The 20217-nt window shown below is 42.5% G+C and overlaps 1 protein-coding gene across 3 annotated transcripts in view; it reads left to right on the forward strand.

The window, feature by feature from the left end:
- APOO (apolipoprotein O) overlaps window positions 1–20217 on the forward strand; it is a 56877-nt gene that overhangs the window by 19757 nt on the left and 16903 nt on the right. For all 3 annotated transcript variants that reach the window (XR_009530868.1, XR_009530869.1, XM_060087137.1), the window contains exons 2-6: window positions 2862–2969; window positions 4071–4190; window positions 8951–9005; window positions 12253–12348; window positions 18410–18501. Coding sequence is in view for 1 of the 3 variants with exons in the window: in XM_060087137.1 (XP_059943120.1) it covers window positions 2862–2969; window positions 4071–4190; window positions 8951–9005; window positions 12253–12348; window positions 18410–18501 (471 nt within the window). In the remaining 2 variants the exon portion in view is untranslated. The remainder of the gene's footprint in view (window positions 1–2861; window positions 2970–4070; window positions 4191–8950; window positions 9006–12252; window positions 12349–18409; window positions 18502–20217) is intronic.

Consider the following 20217-nt stretch of genomic DNA (forward strand, 5'->3'; position numbering starts at 1 on the left):
ATTTATTTTATTTTATTCATTTTTTTTGGCTGCGTTGGGTCTCCATTGTTGCGTGCGGGCTTTCTTTAGTTGAGGCGAGCGGGGGTTACTCTTCATTGCAGTGCGTGGCCTTCTCACTTCAGTGGCTTCTCTTGTCGCGGAGCACGGGCTCTAGGTGTGCGGGCTTCAGTAGTTGTGGTGCCTGGGCTTAGTAGTTGTGGCTCGCGGGCTCTAGAGCGCAGGCTCAGTAGTTGTGGCGCACGGGCTTAGTTGCTCCGTGGCATGTGGGATCTTCCCAGACCAGGGCTCGAACCCGTGTGCCCTGCATTGGCAGGTGGATTCTTAACCACTGTGCTACCAGGGAAGCCCAAGGCATACATTTCAACAGACGTTTTTAAGTTTTATCTAGCATTATATGTTTTGTGAGTATTACAGAGTAGCGTAGTCTTTCACATTACGGGCACTGCAGATCTCAGGAATATGATTTCTGTGATGCCAAATCATGCCTAAGTAGTTAGAACAAGTCAACCAGTCATTTATTTTTTGCCTCTCTTCTGTCCATTCATGCAGTCATTAAACAGTTCTTGAGCATTTCTTATGTGTTAGGCACAGTTATAGACATGAGGAATACAGGGTAAGACACAGCCCCATCCTGAAAGGGCTTCCAGTTTGGGAGGGAGAACTTGATAGACATAAATAAATGGATAAATAAGAAAAGAAAAGCAATAAGTCTCCATGCTCTTAGGCAATTGTACAGAAAGGCAAAGCAAATATAGAACATTCTAGGCAGAGGAACCAGCATGTGTGAACCCATGAGGCTGGGAAGCAGCATGGGAGAAATATAGGGAGTTTAAGTTTTGTGGGAAAAGGCAGAGTGACAGATGAAGTTAAGAAGGTGGTTGAGAGGCTTCCCTGGTGGCGCAGTGGTTGGGAGTCCGCCTGCCGATGCAGGGGACACGGGTTCGTGCCCTGGTCTGGGAAGATCCCACGTGCCGCAGAGCGGCTGGGCCCCTGAGCCATGGCCGCTGAGCCTGCGCGTCCGGAGCCTGTGCTCCGCAGCGGGAGAGGCCACGACAGTGAGAGGCCCGCGTACCGCAAAAAAAAAAAAAAAAAAAAAAAGAAGGTGGTTGGGGTCAGATCATAAATGGGCCTTGTTTGGCTCACATAAAAGTCCTAGGTAGGGCTTCCCTGGTGGCGCAGTGGTTGAGAGTCCACCTGCCGATGCAGGGGACATGGGTTCGTGCCCCGGTCCGGGAAGATCCCACATGCCGCGGAGCGGCTGGGCCCGTGAGCCATGGCCGCTGAGCCTGCGTGTCCGGAGCCTGTGCTCCGCAACGGGAGAGGCCACAACAGTGAGAGGCCCGCGTACTGAAGAAAAAAAAAAAAAGTCCTAGGTAATGAATACCAAAGGATCTCAAATAAGTGTAGAAGATATTCGGGTTTGCAGGTCAGAAAGATAATTCTTTTTCAGTGTGGTGGTTTGAGTCATCAGAGGGCCAGGTGAACATTTAGAATTAAGCTGTTGAAACAATCCAGGAAAGAAACAAGGGCCCAAGGGAAGATTGTACAGGAGAAGATAAAGAGGAGAGAGTGAATTAAGTTCATTTAATAGGCAGAATTAACAGGAGTTAATGACCAATAGGATGGCGGGGGGAGGCAGTGGAGATGACCTCAGAGTTTCAGATTGGGTTGTCTAGTTGGATGGTGGCACCATTCCTGAGAGAAGAAGTAGAGGAAGAGGGGGCATTTCTGGGGTAAACATGCAAGATGGTCAAGTGCTGTGTATTAATTTTTAAAATGTATCACTTGTAAAAAAGCTTTCTAGATTCCACAGCACACATTCACCTATCAGACCTAGTATAGACTTGGAGGCACAGACAGGATCCTGATGAGTTGGTTTTGGGTGTTCTTGGTGTAGGGAGCTTGTGTCCCATCCAAGTGGAAATGTCCAGAAGTAATAGGATAAGTGAGTTGGGAACTCAGGAGAGAGCTCTGGGCTGGAGCTGCATACCTAGGGGTCACTGGCTTCATGTTGGAACCATGGGCATTAGTGACCTAGTCAGGGAGAGCAAGGCACAGAAAGAGACTGAGTTTGGGAACTGAGGTTGGGAGAGAGCGATTCTGGTTGGGAATGGAAAGGGAGAGCTGCTCAAAGTTTGATTATTGGAATTATCGAAAGAATCTTCACTCTGTTCAATGAATCACTAGGTGAGATCATTAAAAACTCCTCCCGGGCTTCCCTGGTGGCGCAGTGGTTAAAGAATCCGCCTGCTAACGCAGGGGACACGGGTTCAAGCCCTGGTCCGAGAAGATCCCACATGCCACGGAGCAACTAAGCCTGTGTGCCACAACTGCTGAGCCTGCGCTCTAGAGCCCAAGAGCCACAACTACTGATTCCGTGTGCCACAACTACTGAAGCCTGCGCGCCTAGAGCCCATGCTCCACAACAAGAGAAGCCACCGCAATGAGTAGCCCGCGCACCACAACCAAGAGTATCCCCCGCTCGCTGCAACTAGAGAAAGCCCATGCATGGCAACGAAGACCCAATGCAGCCAAAAAAAAAAAAAAAAAAAAAAAAAAAGCTCCTTCCCCTGTTGTTATTGGGGAGGGTAGGGGAGGTGTATCTTTTATTTTCCTTGAAAGGCTAAGTAGAAAACTCAGGAACTACTGTTCTGGAAATGAAGACAAAGGTGACCTGGAATTTTAAGTCCACGAGAACATGTTTTTTAGTTTCTGACTTCCGTAAAACTTCGGGAATACATTTCTCATAACGCACAATAAGCCTCTCAGGGCAGGAGTGGCTGAGGTTGCAAATGTGCCCACGTTATGTACCTTCAGTTTGTAGAATTGAGAGAGGGCTTAAGATTGTTTCTGTGTTTCAGGTAATTCAGAGGTCTGTGGGGCCGGCCAGCCTGAGCCTGCTCACCTTCAAAGTCTATGCATCAGCAAAAAAGGACTCATCTCACAAAGCTGCTGTGAAGGTTAATGAGGTAACATGTGATATATTTTGAATATGTGATTTAGTTACTATGGGAAGCATACAAATTGAATATCAGGAAGATAGGACAATTCAGAAGATATTTAAAAGGAGGAAATAGTGTTTCCTTGTGGGAAGCTACTAGACTATGGCTTTTTCAACTTTAATTAATGGTACTTAGCTAAGGGCATAATTAAGGAATATTTCCTAGATTTTTAGTGGGGAATCTGCTCTGTCCCAGTAGATTGTAAGCACAAGTCACTTCTAAGTGATCTGCCTGCTTCCAGACTGCTTATCAAGCCAGGAAAACATTCACATTTTTCCCTCTCCTAAGAAATTAAAGACCAGGGCTCATCCTGCTTTTTGGTTGGATTAGAGGCTCATAAGTAGATGCTTAATAAATACTAAATAAATAAAACTGGAAATCATCTCTCCATTGTTTACATTCCTTTTTGTCTATACTTCCCACTGATTATTTTAGATATTTGGTTTCTTTTGACTTTGAGTAAAGTGTCATAAAGATCTACCGTCAGTTATGGTCAGGGTTACTTGAATGGTGTTTACCTAAAGCTAAATAGCTTGTTTTTGTTGCCCTTTACTCTCTTCTTCTCAGGCCTTGGGACAGTGGCATTTTTGAGGGTGAAGAAGGCAGCCAGTGGTGGCTGTGAAACGTTTCCTCTCTGGTGGGGAACAAACCTGCTATTCTACTTTGATTAGCACTAGACTGATCACTAGAACTAAGTCATATGCTATTCAGTTATTCTTAAGCTTTTTTTTCCTATCCCACCTCTGACCCACCATTTAGAGTAATAGAATCCTTTTTCCAAACTAAATCTAAGATGAAATAACAAATACTAATATATAAAATGGGTAAAAGGGGACTGCTTTGTCTGCTATGAGTAGGGTTGGGGGAGGCTAGGACACCTCATAGCCCTGCTCTCTTGGCCTTGTCCTTATTGATTAAGGTGCAAAGATCGTCTGAAGCAAGGTTCAGGGTGCACATAACCCTTATTCACTGTAGTTTGTGAATTATTACAAATTTAATAATTGATTGTTATTTCATTACTGTATACACTTCTTAATTTCTTTTTATTTTGTTTTTCAATCTTTGTAGCTTTCACTCTACTCTGTTCCTGAGGGTCAGTCTAAATATGTGGAAGAGCCAAGGACCCAACTTGAAGAAAGCATCTCCCATCTCCGACATTATTGCGAACCATATACAAGTTGGTGTCAGGTACGGACAGCTGTTCTGAAAATGGAATGAATGCATTTCTGTTTAGAGTCAGTAGTAAAAAGTCTATACTGGCTGCATGTTTTCAGAAAAAGGCACAATAAAGGGCCCCAACTTAAGAGTGCCTGACTTAAAAATGTTCGTCAGTGCCATCTCTGGAGGGGAGCAGAGAGCCCTAGCTTCCTGGTGGCAGCTGTCACCATAGCTGCAGAGAGAGTTTCCCTCCCACTGGGCAGCCTGTGTCATGTTGACTAGAGAGCAGAGGCCCATGGTACCTATCTTTTTATTTTTGGCCAGGCCGCTCGGCTTGTGGGATCTTAGTTCCCCGACCAGGACTTGAACGTGGGCCACGGCAGTGAAAGCACCGAGTCCTAACTACTGGACCGCCAGGGAATTCCCCCATGGTGCCTATCTTGTTGGTTGCGGCTATGAAAACATTATTGTCCACCAGGGGAGGATATGGGGCTGGAACTTCAGAAGAAGGAAGAGGGTACAATGTAAACATTTATATCAAAATTAGGAAGTTTGGGCTTCCCTTGTGGCGCAGTGGTTGAGAGTCCGCCTGCCGATGCAGGGGACACGGGTTCGTGCCCCAGTTCGGGAAGATCCCACATGCCGCGGAGCGGCTGGGCCCGTGAGCCATGGTCGCTGAGCCTGAGCGTCCGGAGCCTGTGCTCCGCAACGGGAGAGGCAACGACACTGAGAGGCCCGCGTACGGCAAAAAACAAAACAAACAAACAAAATTAGGAAGTTTCTCGCCCCACAGAGATTCTACAAGTCAGTACCACTTTATTTTATTTATTTATTTATTTATTTTATTTATTTATTTATTTATTTTTGGCTGTGGCGGGTCTTCGTTGCTGCATGCAGTCTTTCTCTAGTTGTGGCGAGCCGGGGCTACTCTTCGTTGCGGTGCGCGGGCTTCTCATTGAGGTGGCTTCTCTTGTTGCGGAGCACGGGCTATAGGCGCATGGGCTTCAGTAGTTGTAGTACGTAGGCTCAATAGTTGTGGCTCACGGGCTCTAGACCGCAGGCTCAGTAGTTGCGGCATACGGCCTTAGTTGCCCTGCAGCATGTAGGATCCTCCTGGACCAGGGCTCAAACCTGTGTCCCCTGCATAGGCAGGCAGATTCTTAACAAGTGTGCTACCAGGGGAATCCCAGTACCATTTTAAACAGGAATGGGTACAGAGGATTTTGAATACTATAATAGGAGGGTAGATAACTAAAAGACGGTGGAATTACATACTTGAGTACTTAACTGTTTCCCTTAGTGACCAAAGATCTGCATATACAGATTGACTTTTACTGCTCAGGTTTTAAATCAGGCATTTGTCATTATGTTCATGAAAGCATGTGTGCAATTTTTAACATTGGAAACCGAAGTTTACAGTCTACAGAATGTTTTCGTGGGCTTTGATATGTATATTTGCCACACTTGATCTTGATTTTGAAAACTGATGACAAAGTAAAAGAATGTAGATGTGTGTGACGTGGTCTAGATTTACTTTGTTTGAGATGATAAACTCAATTTTCATGCAGAACTTGTTTTAGAATTTTTAATTTCCACTGTGCCAATGCTGAACTTTTGTTCACCAATTTAGAAAGAAAATAGCATAAATTAGGCCATTATACTAAAGTATGTAACCATATTATTGAGTTATGAAATACCTAAAGACTTTATACATAATGTGTTGTAACGTACTTAAACTTTATTCTCTTGTTCTAGAAGATTTTTTAATTTTAACATCTTTATTGGAGTATACTTGCTTTACAGTTGTGTGTTAGTTTCTGCTTTATAACAAAGTGAATCAGCTATACATATACATATATCCCCATATCTGCTCCGTCTTGTGTCTCCTTCCCACCCTTCCTATCCCACCCCTCTATGTGGTCACAAAGCACCGAGCTGATCTCCCTGTGCTACGCAGCTGCTTCCCACTAGCTATCTGTTGTACATTTGGTAGTATATATATGCCCATGCCACTCTCTCACTTCGTCCCAGCTTACCCTTCCCCCTCCCCGTGTCCTCAGGCCACTGTGGAGAACAGTATGGAGGTTCCTTAAAAAACTGAAAATAGGGCCTCCCTGGTGGCGCAAGTGGTTGAGAGTCCGCCTGCCGATGCAGGGGATACGGGTTCGTGCCCCGGTCTGGGAGGATCCCATATGCCGCGGAGCGGCTGGGCCCGTGAGCCATGGCCGCTGAGCCTGCGCGTCCGGAGCCTGCGCGTCCGGAGCCTGTGCTCCGCAACGGGGGAGGCCACAACAGTGAGAGGCCCGCATACCGCAAAAAAAAAAAAAAAAAAAAAAAAAAAAAACTGAAAATAGGGGCTTCCCTGGTGGCGCAGTGGTTGGGAGTCCGCCTGCCGATGCAGGGGACACGGGTTCGTGCCCCGGTCCGGGAAGATCCCACATGCCGCGGGGCGGCTGGGCCTGTGAGCCGTGGCCGCTGGGCCTGCGCATCTGGAGCCTGTGCTCCACAACGGGAGAGGCCACAAGAGTGAGAGGCCCACGTACCGCAAAAAAAAAACCCAAAAAACAAAAAAACAAACTGAAAATAGAACTACCATATGACCCAGCAATCCCACTCCTGGCCATATACCCTGAGAAAACCATAATTCAAAAAGAGTCATGTACCACAATGTTCATTGCAGCTCTGTTTACAATAGCCAGGACATAGTGTCCATCAACAGATGAATGGATAAAGAAGGTGTGGCACATATATACAATGGAATATTACTCAGCCATGAAAAGAAACGAAACTGAGTTATTTGTAGTGAGGTAGATGGACCTAGAGTCTGTCATACAGAGTGAAGTAAGTCAGAAAGAGAAAGACAAATACCGTATGCTAACACATATATATGGAATCTAAGAAAAAAAATGTCATGAAGAACCTAGGGGTAAGATGGGAATAAAGACACAGACCTACTAGAGAATGGACTTGAGAATTTGAGGAGGGGGAAGGGTAAGCTGTGACAAAGCGAGAGAGAAGCATGGACATATATACATTACCAAACGTAAGGTAGATAGCTAGTGGGAAGCAGCCGCATAGCACAGGGAGATCAGCTCGGTGCTTTGTGACCGCCTGGAGGGGTGGGATAGGGAGAGTGGGAGGGAGGGAGACGCAAGAGGGAAGGGATATGGGAACAGATGTATATGTATAACTGATTCACTTTGTTATAAAGCAGAAACACTAATACACCATTGTGAAACAATTATACTCCAATAAAGTTGTAAAAAAATAAATAAAATTATAGCAGAATAAACATTAAAAAAATTTAAAAAATAAAAAAATAAAAAGAAACGAAATTGAGTTATTTGTAGTGGATGGACCTTGAGTCTGTCATACAGAGTGAAGTAAGTCAGAAAGAGAAAAACAAATACCGTATGCTAACACATATATATGGAATCTAAAAAAAAAAAAGGTTCTGAAGAACCTAGGGGCAGGACAGGAATAAAGATGCAAACGTAGAGAATGGACTAGAAGATTTTTAAACCATCTGCAGGTGGTTAAGATAAGGTCAGCACATTTGCAAATATTTCTGTATTGTGTAGGCATGACTACTGTTATTTCTCTCTTGCTCTTTTTTTTTTTTTTGTGGTTATAAAAGTACTTTGTCTCTACCTTTCAACCCAAGGTTGATTTTTGGTTTTTACGTTTTCGTCTGTGCATGATGCCTAGTGCAACAAAACGCCTCAGAATAGTTATCAACATGTTTATTTGTACTAGTTATATGTAAGAAAGCTTTTTTTGTGATTACACTGGTTTTATCTTCCTATAGATTGAAGTCTTCATGAATGAAAATTTTTCTCATTCCTGGCTCCATTTTCAGGCCTACAAGTTCTAGTCCCTTTCTTCAAGAACTGATTTAATTTTTCTTCATAGTAAACAGATTATGCTAGCAAAAGAAGTGGGCAGTCAGTCTAGACATTGATCTGTAGTTTTTCTCTTTTCATGTGCAGAAAAAAGCTAATAGATTTTAATGAAGCAATACTCAGGTTTTTTTAATGTTCTTTATGTCCTCCCCCAAATTCAGCACTTATTATTTAAGGCCATTTAACAGTATTAGGGTAACTTGCTCTGACTTGAACTGAATTAAAATAAACAAATCCTTTTCCAAGTGGCAGCTGGTTCTGATATCTTCTGATACCCACATATCTCTTTTCCCATCTTTACTGTACACTTTTTGAAGTAGTCCCTTGCTTTCTTTAGGATCATCTGATATTCATGTACAAAGCCTTTTTACTGTTGTGGTTAAGAGAATGTTAATACTTCATTTGCTCAATTGGGGTGAATGTTTCTCCAAACCTGGATATAGACTCCTTTGTCCCATTAAGTCTGGTCATTCCTGCTTCAAATGGGCAGTTTTCAGATATAGGCTCTAAAATCATGGCAAATCAGGAAATAAACTTAATATGAATGATTTAATCTCACAGGGAAAGAATATTCACTTTAATTATCAAGGGGATTGATTTTTTTCATCCTCTTCAATTTCAATAGAAGAACGAAAAGGCTGGGTTGTTGAAACCACTCTACTTGAAATCTTTGCTTCCTGTGACAATAATAAGCCATTCTGCTGAGCAATTTGTAGTTAAGGGGAAATGAGAAAAGGAAAAACAACACAAAAAACCCAGATAGACAGTATATCCCTTTGTTCAAAACGTGCTAATAACATGATAATTTATTCAGTAAAGACAAATATATTTATTGCTACTTTCTAATCAGCAAATCCTATTGATTCTTTTTTTTCCTCATCTTTTTAGGAAATGTACTCCCAAACTAAGCCCAAGATGCAAAGTTTGGTTCAGTGGGGGTTAGGTAAGTCGATTTTTAATTAGGCATAATCAGTTTGTTTGACATTGGATTCTTTCACTGGGAGTCCATGGATGGGCTCTAGGAGATCTATGAATTCCTTAAAATTGTATGTAGAATTTTAGAGCTATTTGGATTTTTCTGGAAAGAGGATCTATTTTTTTCATCAGATTTCAGAGAACTAGTGTCCCCAAACACTCAGGTAAGTCTCTTCAAGATCATTAGGATTGTTGGCCTAGCAGGTGCAGATACACTGGATTTTCTTTCTTTAAATCTATTTCCAGGTGCAATGTCCTAACTCATCTATAGGTTTTCAGAATCAGGATAGCTCATTGGCACAGCTATTAACACATGTTATAGAAGTTTAGAGGCAGGAAGGAACTGGGCTGGCGTGCCTAGGAAAGGCTTTATTGCATAATTTGTAGTGTTCTTACATGTTTTCATTTGTTTTTTAATTGCCTTTGATTGTTTTTCACATTCACTTAACACATAACACTCATAAACTGGTTTCACAGTCTGTGTTCTAACTAATATCAGGAACTGATAAATTAATAGACATTGATCATATTTCATTCCCTTTATTGGACATCTCAGCCAGTCATCCTCTTGTTTTTTTTTTTTTTTTTTTTTTCTTTTTGCGGTATGTGGGCCTCTCACTGTTGTGGCCTCCCCCGCTGCGGAGCACAGGCTCCGGACGCGCAGGCCCAGCGGCCATGGCTCACGGGCCCAGCCGCTCCGCGGCATATGGGATCCTCCCAGACCGGGGCACGAACCCGTATCCCCTGCATCGGCAGGCGGACTCTTAACCACTGCGCCACCAGGGAGGCCCCATCCTCTTGTTTTTACAAGTGTTTCCATGACAGAATAAAATCAGCATGAGTACAATTTATTTCTTTGTGAAGATTATCATAGTATTGATGCACTGATACCCCTGAGACTACTATATAAGTAAATTCTTCATTTGAAGACAGACATATTAGTAGCTTACTACTTCTTTAAATTATTCATGTATGTTAATATCTTAATTTTATAAACACTTATTTGGTGCTTATTAGGTGTCAGGAACTAGTCTAAGTGCTTTGAAAGTATTAATTTATGTACAATCTTCATAACAACCTTGGCAGTTAGGTACTTTGTTACCTTCATTTTTTACCTGAGGAAGCTAAAGAACTCCTGATCTTTTATCTATATGTGTGACTGAGGTGTCTCTTCATTGTCGCCTATTATTTCCCATTGATTCACAGCAGGAGGCAGTATTTGCAATATGAGTCTTTTTTTTCTTCTCCTGGACTCATAGTTACTGCAAAGACTTAAGAAGAAACGTTCCATTATGAGTTGCACTGTTGTCTGCCAAGGCAACCAGTCCATTTCCCAGGAGTCATAGCCAAGACATGTTGCTAGAAGCTGGACTTCATATTTAGTGTAGTCTTACAGCATATCTTCTTTCCCATTTCTTTGTGATTTTCCCACTTTGGCTCAGCTCACCAAGGCATCTGGGTGTCCTTCTATCACCTGCTCTGTGTGCCTGTCTAGAATTGAAAATACCATGCTGGTAGGCAAAAATAAAGGGAAGCAGAAAATTGCCTCAAATGACCCAGACAAGAGGATGAAAAGTTAAAACCAGGTTAAAGGCAAAATAAGTAAAAGGCCAGACAGGAATTGGTGCAAAGAACACAAGCCCTATGGTAGTATTTAAAATGATCACCACATTTCCCAAAGAAACCAAGAAAAGGATAACTGGCACACGCCTAGTATTATCTAGACGAGAGAATTATTGAGTATTCCAATTAGTTCAGTTCCATGTATGTCTGTTAAGTCACCATCATGGCAGGCATTGAAGAGAGAGGCTGATTGAGACAGTGGTCACAGCCACTGAGGTGCATATAATAAAGTGTTCAGTACTAGCACAAATACAAAGACAGTCGTAGACCACCATTGAAGGTACAGAGGAAAGAGACGAGTCTAACAGAGATTGGGGAGATGGGAGCAGTCAGGGAAGGCGTTCTGAGATGAGTCTTGAAGGAACAGTTAGCCACACCAAAACATGGGGGTGGGAATTGGGAGGCATTCCACACACAGGGCACAGCATGACCAGGGTTTGGATGGTGACTTAGTGTTGCGTGTGCCGGGAACTGGAAGCAGATCGGGAGTGCTGAAGATGAGGTTGAGAGACCTGCAGTCTTTTCAAGTCATGACCTAGCTGAAATCCCTTTGTTAATTCATTCAGTATCCATTAACTCCTAGCAGGGCTTCAAATAAGTATCTGTTGAGTGAACATCCACTATTTACCACTGGGGGAAAATGACATAGAAGTCTAAGCAGTCCACCATTAAGGAGCAGATGTTCTCTTTGAGGAAACATAAAATACACCCTGAATAATTAAAAACAAGGGCTGTACAATTAGGCACCAAATGACGGTAGAGAAAATAAATATGGTGGGACTTTAGAGGAGAAAGAGGTGTGGGCTGATGAGTATAGGAAAGGCTTTTCTGAGGAGGTAGGACTTAAGCTGGCTTTTATTTGGTGGCATTGGCTCAGGGGAGAGGAGAGGCGGCATCATGCGAATGAGGTCATAATGCATGGTCAGGCGTGGCAAGTAGACTCACATGTTGCATTTATTTGTATTTATTTTATCTATCAACAGTGACTACTTCCTGCATATGCTTGCACTACAAGTTTCCTTCATTATCCAGAGTTATTCTTATCTTGAGTTTAAATAATGAATTCAGATGGCAAAAGATACTTTTTTTTCCTGAGTCTAATGTATTTGGTTCCTGAACTTTAGAGAGCAAGCAGCAAAGCTTCAGACAGCGACAGATCTATCCAAAGATTTATCCAAATTTATTCTGTTTCTGTGTTTGGATAGCAAGGGATTCCTCTATTTGTCTTTCTGCCCTTATGAATAATTGATTCAGATCTGTTGCCTTCAGGAATATGAAGGTAATCTAACATTACTTTATTGTCAGAATGTCATCAGGCTAAAAAGTGTTTGAAAATTGGATACTTGCGATGTAACTAGTAAATCATGTTTATCTCTTACATAAAAAGAACTTGTTGAAAAGAAGCATATTAACAGAAACCAAAGAATACATTATTTGAAAAGCATTTGCTACTACATATGCTACTTATATTTGACTTTTTTGTTTTGTTCTTTTTGTTTATGTTTATTTCTAATTGAAATATAGTTGATGCACATGTTTTGTTTTTTAATGAGCAATTTATAAAACTGTTTCCTGGTCTGATTCTATTGTAGACAGCTATGAATATCTCCAGAATGCACCTCCTGGATTTTTTCCAAGACTTGGTGTTATTGGTTTTGCTGGAGTTGTTGGACTCCTTTTGGCTAGAGGTAGGTACAATTTTGCAGTTTTTTTTTTAAACAGTTCATAAGGGAGACATAACATATACATTTGATTCTTTCTTTTCACTTACCAGTTTTTGGAATAATGAGTTAGTTCCTGAATATGGCCTTCTTGATGTATAATTGATATGGTTGTTTTCTCCAGTATATTTGATTTTAAACATATAGAAATTGTAAAAAAATAAAATGAAAGAAATTATATACTTTTGGTTACAAAAAGAAAACTCAAAATGAATTAAAGACCTAAATATAAGGCCAGACACTATCAAACTCTTAGAGGAAAGCATAGGCAGAACACTCTATGACATACATCACAGCAAGATCCTTTTTGACCCACCTCCTAGAGAGATGGAAATAAAAACTAAAACAAACAAATGGGACCTAATGAAACTTAAAAGCTTTTGCACAGCAAAGGAAACCATAAACAAGACCAAAAGACAACCCTCAGAATGGGAGAAAATATTTTCAAATGAAGCAACTGACAAAGGATTAATCTCCAAAACTTACAAGCAGCTCATGCAGTTCAATATCAAAAATCAAACAACCCAATCCAAAAAATGGGCAGAAGACCTAAATAGACATTTCTCCAAAGAAGATTTACAGATTGCCAACAAACACATGAAAGAATGCTCAACATCATTAATCATTAGAGAAATGCAAATCAAAACTACAATGAGGTATCATCTCACACTGGACAGAATGACCATCATCAAAAAATCTACAAACAAGGGCTTCCCTGGTGGTGCAGTGGTTGAGAGTCCGCCGGCCGATGCAGGGGACATGGGGTCGTGCCCTAGTCCGGGAAGATCCCACATGCCGCGGAGCGGCTGGGCCTGTGAGCCATGGCCGCTGAGCCTGCACGTCCGGAGCCTGTGCTCCGCAACAGGAGAGGCCACAACGGTGAGAGGCCTGCGTACCGCAAAAAAAAAAAAAAAAAAAAAAAAATCTACAAACAGTAAATGCTGGAGAGGGTGTGGAGAAAAGGGAACCCTCTTGCACTGTTGGTGGGAATGTAAATTGATACAGCCACTATGGAGAACAGTATGGAGGTTCCTTAAAAACTACAAATGGAACTACCATACGACCCAGCAATCCCACTACTGGGCATATACCCTGAGAAAACCATAATTCAAAAAGAGTCATGTACCAAAATGTTCACTGCAGCTCTGTTTACAATAGCCAGGACATGGAAGCAACCTAAGTGTCCATCGACGGATGAATGGATAAAGAAGATGTGGCGCATATATATACAATGGAATATTACTCAGCCATAAAAAGAAACAAAATTGAGTTATTTGTAGTGAGGTGGATGGACCTAGAGTCTGTCATACAGAGTGAAGTAAGTCAGAAAGAGAAAAACAAATACTGTATGCTAACACATATATATGGAATCTAAGAAAAAAAAAAGGTCATGAAAAACCTAGGGGCAAGACGGGAATAAAGACACAGACCTACTAGAGAATGGACTTGAGGATATGGGGGGGAAGGGTAAGCTGTGACAAAGTGAGAGTGGCATGGACATACATACACTACCAAACATAAAATAGATAGCTAGTGGGAAGCAGCCGCATAGCACAGGAAGATCAGCTCGGTGCTTTGTGACCACCTAGAGGGGTGGGATTTAAATTAATTAAATTTGTTTTTACTAATCAGCTTGGGCAATAGTTGAACCAGCTTTTTGTCCCAGACTTCTTTCCCCTCCTTCTGTAAAGCTGTCTGGAAAAGCATTCCTATGTTATTTAGATAGTGTTTAGAATTTATAAAGATCCCAAGGCCAGGGTGTTGGAATTTGACTGGGTGTTAGGGAGCCAGGAACGTGGAATCAAGTGAGATTAGCTTCCTCCTTCCCTCTCCATGGGTAGAGCATGTGGAGCAGTTTTACAGCCCTAAAGAGAGCTCCCTGTGCCATGTGTGCTCTTTACACTGTGTTTATCTCCTGCACATCCACTGTGGTGACTGTCCTGAGGACGACTGGGGACTATGCTCTCCTGGGCAGAACAGCAGCAGAACACCACTACTGTGGGTCCTTTGCCTTTGCTTTTGTTTTCTTGCTTGTTCCTCTCTCTTCTTCCTTTTCCTGAGAGGGCTCGGTTGTATTAAAATAATTTAAAACCTTAATTCTTTTTCAGAAAAGTACACATGCACACATACTCATGCACACATACCAAACAACAAATCTTTTCCTGTGGGTGCTGGGGTACAAGGGCCTGAGGTAAACAACGTTGGGGTGGGGGGTCCCTAAGCAAGATGAGTGGGGAGTGGGAGGGTAGGTATGTTCATGGGTGGTCAGAGTGATTTTCAGGCCCCTCCAGGTCCCCTATGCTGGCAGCAGTACGATGGGCTCAGAAGGTCCCACCTGGTGGAGTTTCTTTTCTTCTTTTTTTCAGTCTAACATTTTATTTATTTTAATTTTATTTTTTAATAAAAATTATGTGTATTCAAGGTGTATAACATGATGTTTTGATACACATATACATAGTGAAATTATTGCTAGAGTCGAGCTAATTAATATATCTTCTCATATAGTTAGCTTTTTTGTGATGAGAGCACCTGAAATCTCCTCTCTTAGTAAATGTCCAGGGTTCAGTATTATTAACTGTAGTCATCATGCTGTACATTAGATCTCTAGACTTATTCATCCTACATAGCTGCACCTTTGTACCCGTTGACCAATACCTCCCCATTTCTCCCACCTCCCCACTCCTGATAACCACCCTTCTACTCTCTGCTTCTATGTATTTGACTTTTTTAGATTCTACATATCAGTGAGATCTTGCACTGTTTTTTCTTTCTCTGTCTGGCTTATTTCACTTAGCATAATGTCCTCCAGGTTCATCCATATTTTTGCACATGGTAGAACGTCCTTCCTTTTAAAGGCCGAATAATATTCCATTGCAAATATATGCCACAATTTCTTTATCCATTCTTCCATTGAAAGACACTTAGTTTGGTTTCATGTCTTGGCTATTGTGAACAATGCTGCAGTGAACATGGGATACTTCAAGATACTGATTTCATTTCCTTTGGGTATATACCCAGAAGAGCGATTGCTGGATCCTATGGATAGGTTTCTTGAGCGTTCAGCAGATAATGGTGGTGAGGGTGGCCAGGACTGTGGTGAGGACAACAGGTACTTCTCTGGAAGAGAGATGAGTGGATGATCATTCAGAGGAAGTGGGCCCAGCCAGGACACCCAAGGGTGGCAGGTGGTCGTTGCCCACCATTGTTGCCTTCTGGTGGCTCCCTCCAGCACTGGCAGCCAGTGACTCCCCTCTGGCAATGCTGATGGTTACAGTTTAGACCACTGGCTTCTTGGCAGGTGTGGGTGTGGAGATAGGCAGGGAGACAGGGGATTGCACTTTCTTCCAGAAGTTCTGGGGCCCCCAGCTCATTGTGTGAACCACTAGGAGCTAGAAGCTCAAGAGCTGCTGCTTATCAGCTTTCCCTAGAGGAGTGAAAAATGGCTGGTTGGAGGGTTTGCTGTCCTTCACCTGGTCCTCACCTTCATGAGCTGCCCAGGTGCTTAAAGCTTCAAGTGTACAGGTGGGCTTCCAGGGGTGTAAAAGGCTTTTCTCTTCTGGAGTACTTACAGCCTTTCAGTCAAGGCAATAGGACAGGGAGAGAAACATAATATTAAGAGTCTAGATTGATAGTATTTGTATTCTCTTCTGTAACCCCAGTTCCATTTTGGGGGATTTGTCTGTTTAAAGTTTAAGACTGATAAACAGCACTTACATTCTTCTTTGTAAATGTGAGTAACATACATTGCACTAGCATCTATATGCGTCCCATCTCAAAAACCCCGTGCCTCTGAGTGGAGACTGTTTCTTGTGTCAAGTCCGTTTCTAGTGTATTCTCCAGTTTTACCCTCTACCAGTTTTCTTAATCTCATTCTCATTTCTCCCAGCTCTCCATCCTTCTGTCTGTTCATTTCCCCTTTCCCAGGGCTCTATGTATTCTCACAGTCTAGACTGAGACTCAGTCAACACAGCTCTTGTCTTGGGACATGGCTCCACGCTCTCTTAGGTTTGACCCCCTTTGCCTGGGGTCCATGTTGTCTTCTCCTAGATTTGCTGCCGTGTTGTTGAACTACATGCTTAAGTCACTTTCAAAAAAGCCTATGTTGGAGGTAAACTTTCCAAGTTTTTGCAAGTCTGAAAGGACTCATACCTAGTGATGGTTTGGTTGATCGTAGAATTTGTTCTCCATCAAAACTTTGAAGGCTGCATCTTCTAGCACCCAGTGTTGCAGGTGTGAGAGTCAGCAACCAGTCTGCATGATTGTTCCTTATGAAGTGATTCATTTTTTTCTTTTTTTCTGGAAGCTTTGAAGATCTTGTCTTAATCTTCAATGTTCTGAACTTCCATGGTGCTGTGACTACATATAGATGTTTTCATTCTTTGGTTGGGCATTTTGGTGGCTTGCAGCCCTCAGCTGTACGCAAATATATATCTTGTATTTATTTGAAAATTTCCTCTCATTCTTTTTCTTTCCTGAACTCGAATTCATTTGTGATTGAGCTATTTAAACTGACCCCATATGTCTCTTGTATTTTCTTGACTATTTTATTCTTTTTGCATTAGTTTACTTTGGTCATTTTTGAGAGCTCTTTTCTGCTCTCTTTTTACAGAAGTCATTTTTCTTTTAATGCAGTAGCTTCTTGAATTTATTGATGATACTTAATAACAGATTTAGCTTTGTTTTTAAGTTCTTCTCTTTCCTTTGGGGTCATTTTTCCTTCTTACTTGTCTTGATCTTCTCTTTTACGTTGCAGGCTTTCCTCAGCTTTCCTCAGTTGTACAGTCATGTTTAAGAACAAGGCAAAAAACAAAACAAGAAAGAACAAGGCAATTGAAACTCTAATAAGAACTTTTTGTGTGTAGATGGGGCTTGCTGGCAAGCAGGCTCTCCCTCAGGGTGAGCCAAAAGGGGACTGCCCTTAGGTGGGGGGGTGACAGTGCACACCTGAGGAAGGCTGTACTCTCAGCACTAACATGCACATGCACTCACACCAGCTGTCTCGGTTCTCAGCAGCAAATCCATGGCATTTCTTTAGCGATATCCTGCCCCCCTTTTAAGATTTTGTCTGTTGAAATGGCATGGCCACAGGCAGTTTTGCACAGGCGTGGCATGGAGGAAGGAGAGGCTCACCTGGTCCATGCACAGGACTTGTATTTCTCCCCCTATCTTGATCCCCAGTCGCCCTCTCCACCCTGCATGGTACCTGACATCTCTGGGCTGCCAGGGACATTCTGCTCCCTCCTCTGCTGTGGCCCCTCCTCAGGATTTAAAGGCTGTCTGTCCTCTTGCTCCCATCCACTCTCCGTTTTCTGAAACTTGGTTGACACTTCTTAATAGCCAATAGCCCCGCCATACATTTTCTCTTCGTTGTGGGTTTATTATCTGTATTTTATTCTTTTACTGTTATTTTTATGGGGTATTGGAAAGAAGAGGAGAGGAATGCTTGCATTCGGTGTTTAAATAGGAAGCCAGTTTACTATGAAAGAATGTAAACCTTAGAAACCAAAATAATGTGTGGTTTTCTTTTTAAAACAATCTTTTCTTCTGTTTCCTTAGAAATGGTGGTTCTCTTGAAAACATAGTATTGATGAAAAAAGCTAGGTGCAAAGGACTACATATTATATAATTCCATTTATACGAAATGTACAGAGTAGGCAAATCCATAGAGCTAGAAAGTAGATTAATGGTTTCCTAGGGCTGGAGGTGATGGAGGAATTGGGGGGTGACTGCTCACGGAGGTGGGGATTCTTTTTGGGTGATCACTTCTAAAATTGATTGTGGTGATGGCCGTGTACCTCTGTGAGTACACTAAAAGCCATTGAATGGTACAATTTAAGTGGGTGAGTTGTGTGAATTGTATCTTCCTAAAGCTATGAAAATGTGGTGGTCCTTTTTGGTTCATATATTAGGCACATTCTCTGTCAGTCTAAGACCAAAGGAGTCTTACTCAATGTTAGATATATGACGCAAACTGTAATGGTAAAGATAATGAATACTCTGATGGTGTCCATAACCTTTTTTTTAATAGGTTCAAAAATAAAGAAGCTGGTGTATCCACCTGTTTTCATGGGATTAGCTGCCTCTCTTTATTATCCACAACAAGCCATCGTATTTGTCCAGGTAAGTTAGATCCAGTAAGCTTGCATGTCCTTTGTTCTTGCTTATGTATGTGTGGGTTTACTGCTTAATTTAATTTTATTTTGCAGCCTTTCTAACACCAGACTAAAATTTGTTTGTACATATAAATGAACTACAACAAATTTAAATGTTTTTCTGCACTATGTACCTCAGTTCTGGCCCTCCTTCCAATGTCAGTGTTCAGAGAATGCATGCTAATTTGAATATTAATCAAAGAAAATTTGCTATGCCTTTTTTTTGCATAATTACATGGAAATCTAGAGACTCAAATTCCACAGCTGCTAGTTACAGGTCATTCTCAGTTTAGGCTTCTCTGGTCACAAGCTGCCCTCCTTGGAGTTGCAGGCACGGGCCTGTGCTCTGGCCCGCGGCACCTTCTCCCTCACCCTGGCGCTAGCCTCGCTTTCCTTGCTGGGGACTACAGGCAGTGCAGTCCCTTCTGCTGGGAATGCCTTTCTCAGGGCTGTCAGTTGGCTGCTCCTTTCCTACCCTTCAGGCCTCAGTTTGATGGCATCCTGGCAAGTAGAACACAGTGGCAAGAACACGGGTGAAGCTGATGCCTTAGTCAGCTTGAGCTGCCGTAACAAAATACCACAGACTGTGAAGCTTAAATAACAGAAATTTATTTTCTCAAAGTTCTGGAGGCTGGAAGTCCAAGATCAAGGTGTCAGCAAGGTTGGTTTCTCCTGAGGCCTCTCTCCGTGACTTGCAGATGGCCACCTTCTCCCTATGTCCTCACATGGCCTTGTCATTGTGCGTGCACTCCCCTGATGTATCATCCTTGTCTTATAATGACACTAGTTAGGTTAGAGCTCTACCCTTATGACGAACTTGACCTTAATTACCTCTCTAAAGGCCCTGTCTCCAAATACAGTCTACTGTATTAACACTGTGGGTTAGGGCTTCAATATATGAATTTTGGGGGATACAATTCAGTGCATAACAGCTGGACCAGCAGTTCTCAGAGTGTAGTCCCTGGACCAGCAGGATCAGGATCACCTGGGAACTTGTTAGAAATGCAAATTTTCAGGCCCTAACCCGGACCTACTGACTCAAGCACTCTGAGGGTTAGGGCCAGCAATATGTGGTTTAGCAAGCCCTCCGGGGAATGTTTAGCAAGCCCATAATATTTGAGAACCACTGATAAAGACTAGACTCTCTCAGGGCAGTGGTGTGTGGACTTAGTGTGACTCTACATGTAGAGTCCCTTGGAAAAGTGGCAAGAGGCAAGGCAGACTCGAGGTTTTGAGGTCCTAGATAGCTTATGGAGACAAGGACTCATTTGCCAGAATTGCCATCTCACACTGACACTTGGTTCTAAGAGGAATAGCAGTGCCATCACCAGATTTGGGCCCTGAGGGCTCTGAGCCAAAATGACCTGAAACTGTGCCCCGGCAGTCCTTGTGACAGTATCGAGTCTAGATTCCTAGATGGTGCTGCAGTTGCAGGTGGGAGCCCAGTGGCTCCAGCTACGGGAAATTGTTGCCTTTGGTGGCAAATACCAATAAAATCTTCGTAGCATGGCCTTGACATTGTTTACAGCAGTCCTGGAGGCAGATAGTTACTGATCCTCTGCCTGCTTCAGCCCCAGCTCTGGAACAGTGAATCGTGTCTGCCTGCCCTAGATCATAAAAATAATCAAACATCATCTCAGTCTGTTATGGTTTAAATAGTAATTGGCTGCTGGTTGAGAAGCAT

Source organism: Mesoplodon densirostris, chromosome X (assembly GCF_025265405.1).
Source record: "Mesoplodon densirostris isolate mMesDen1 chromosome X, mMesDen1 primary haplotype, whole genome shotgun sequence".
Taxonomy (NCBI): Eukaryota; Metazoa; Chordata; class Mammalia; order Artiodactyla; family Ziphiidae; genus Mesoplodon; species Mesoplodon densirostris.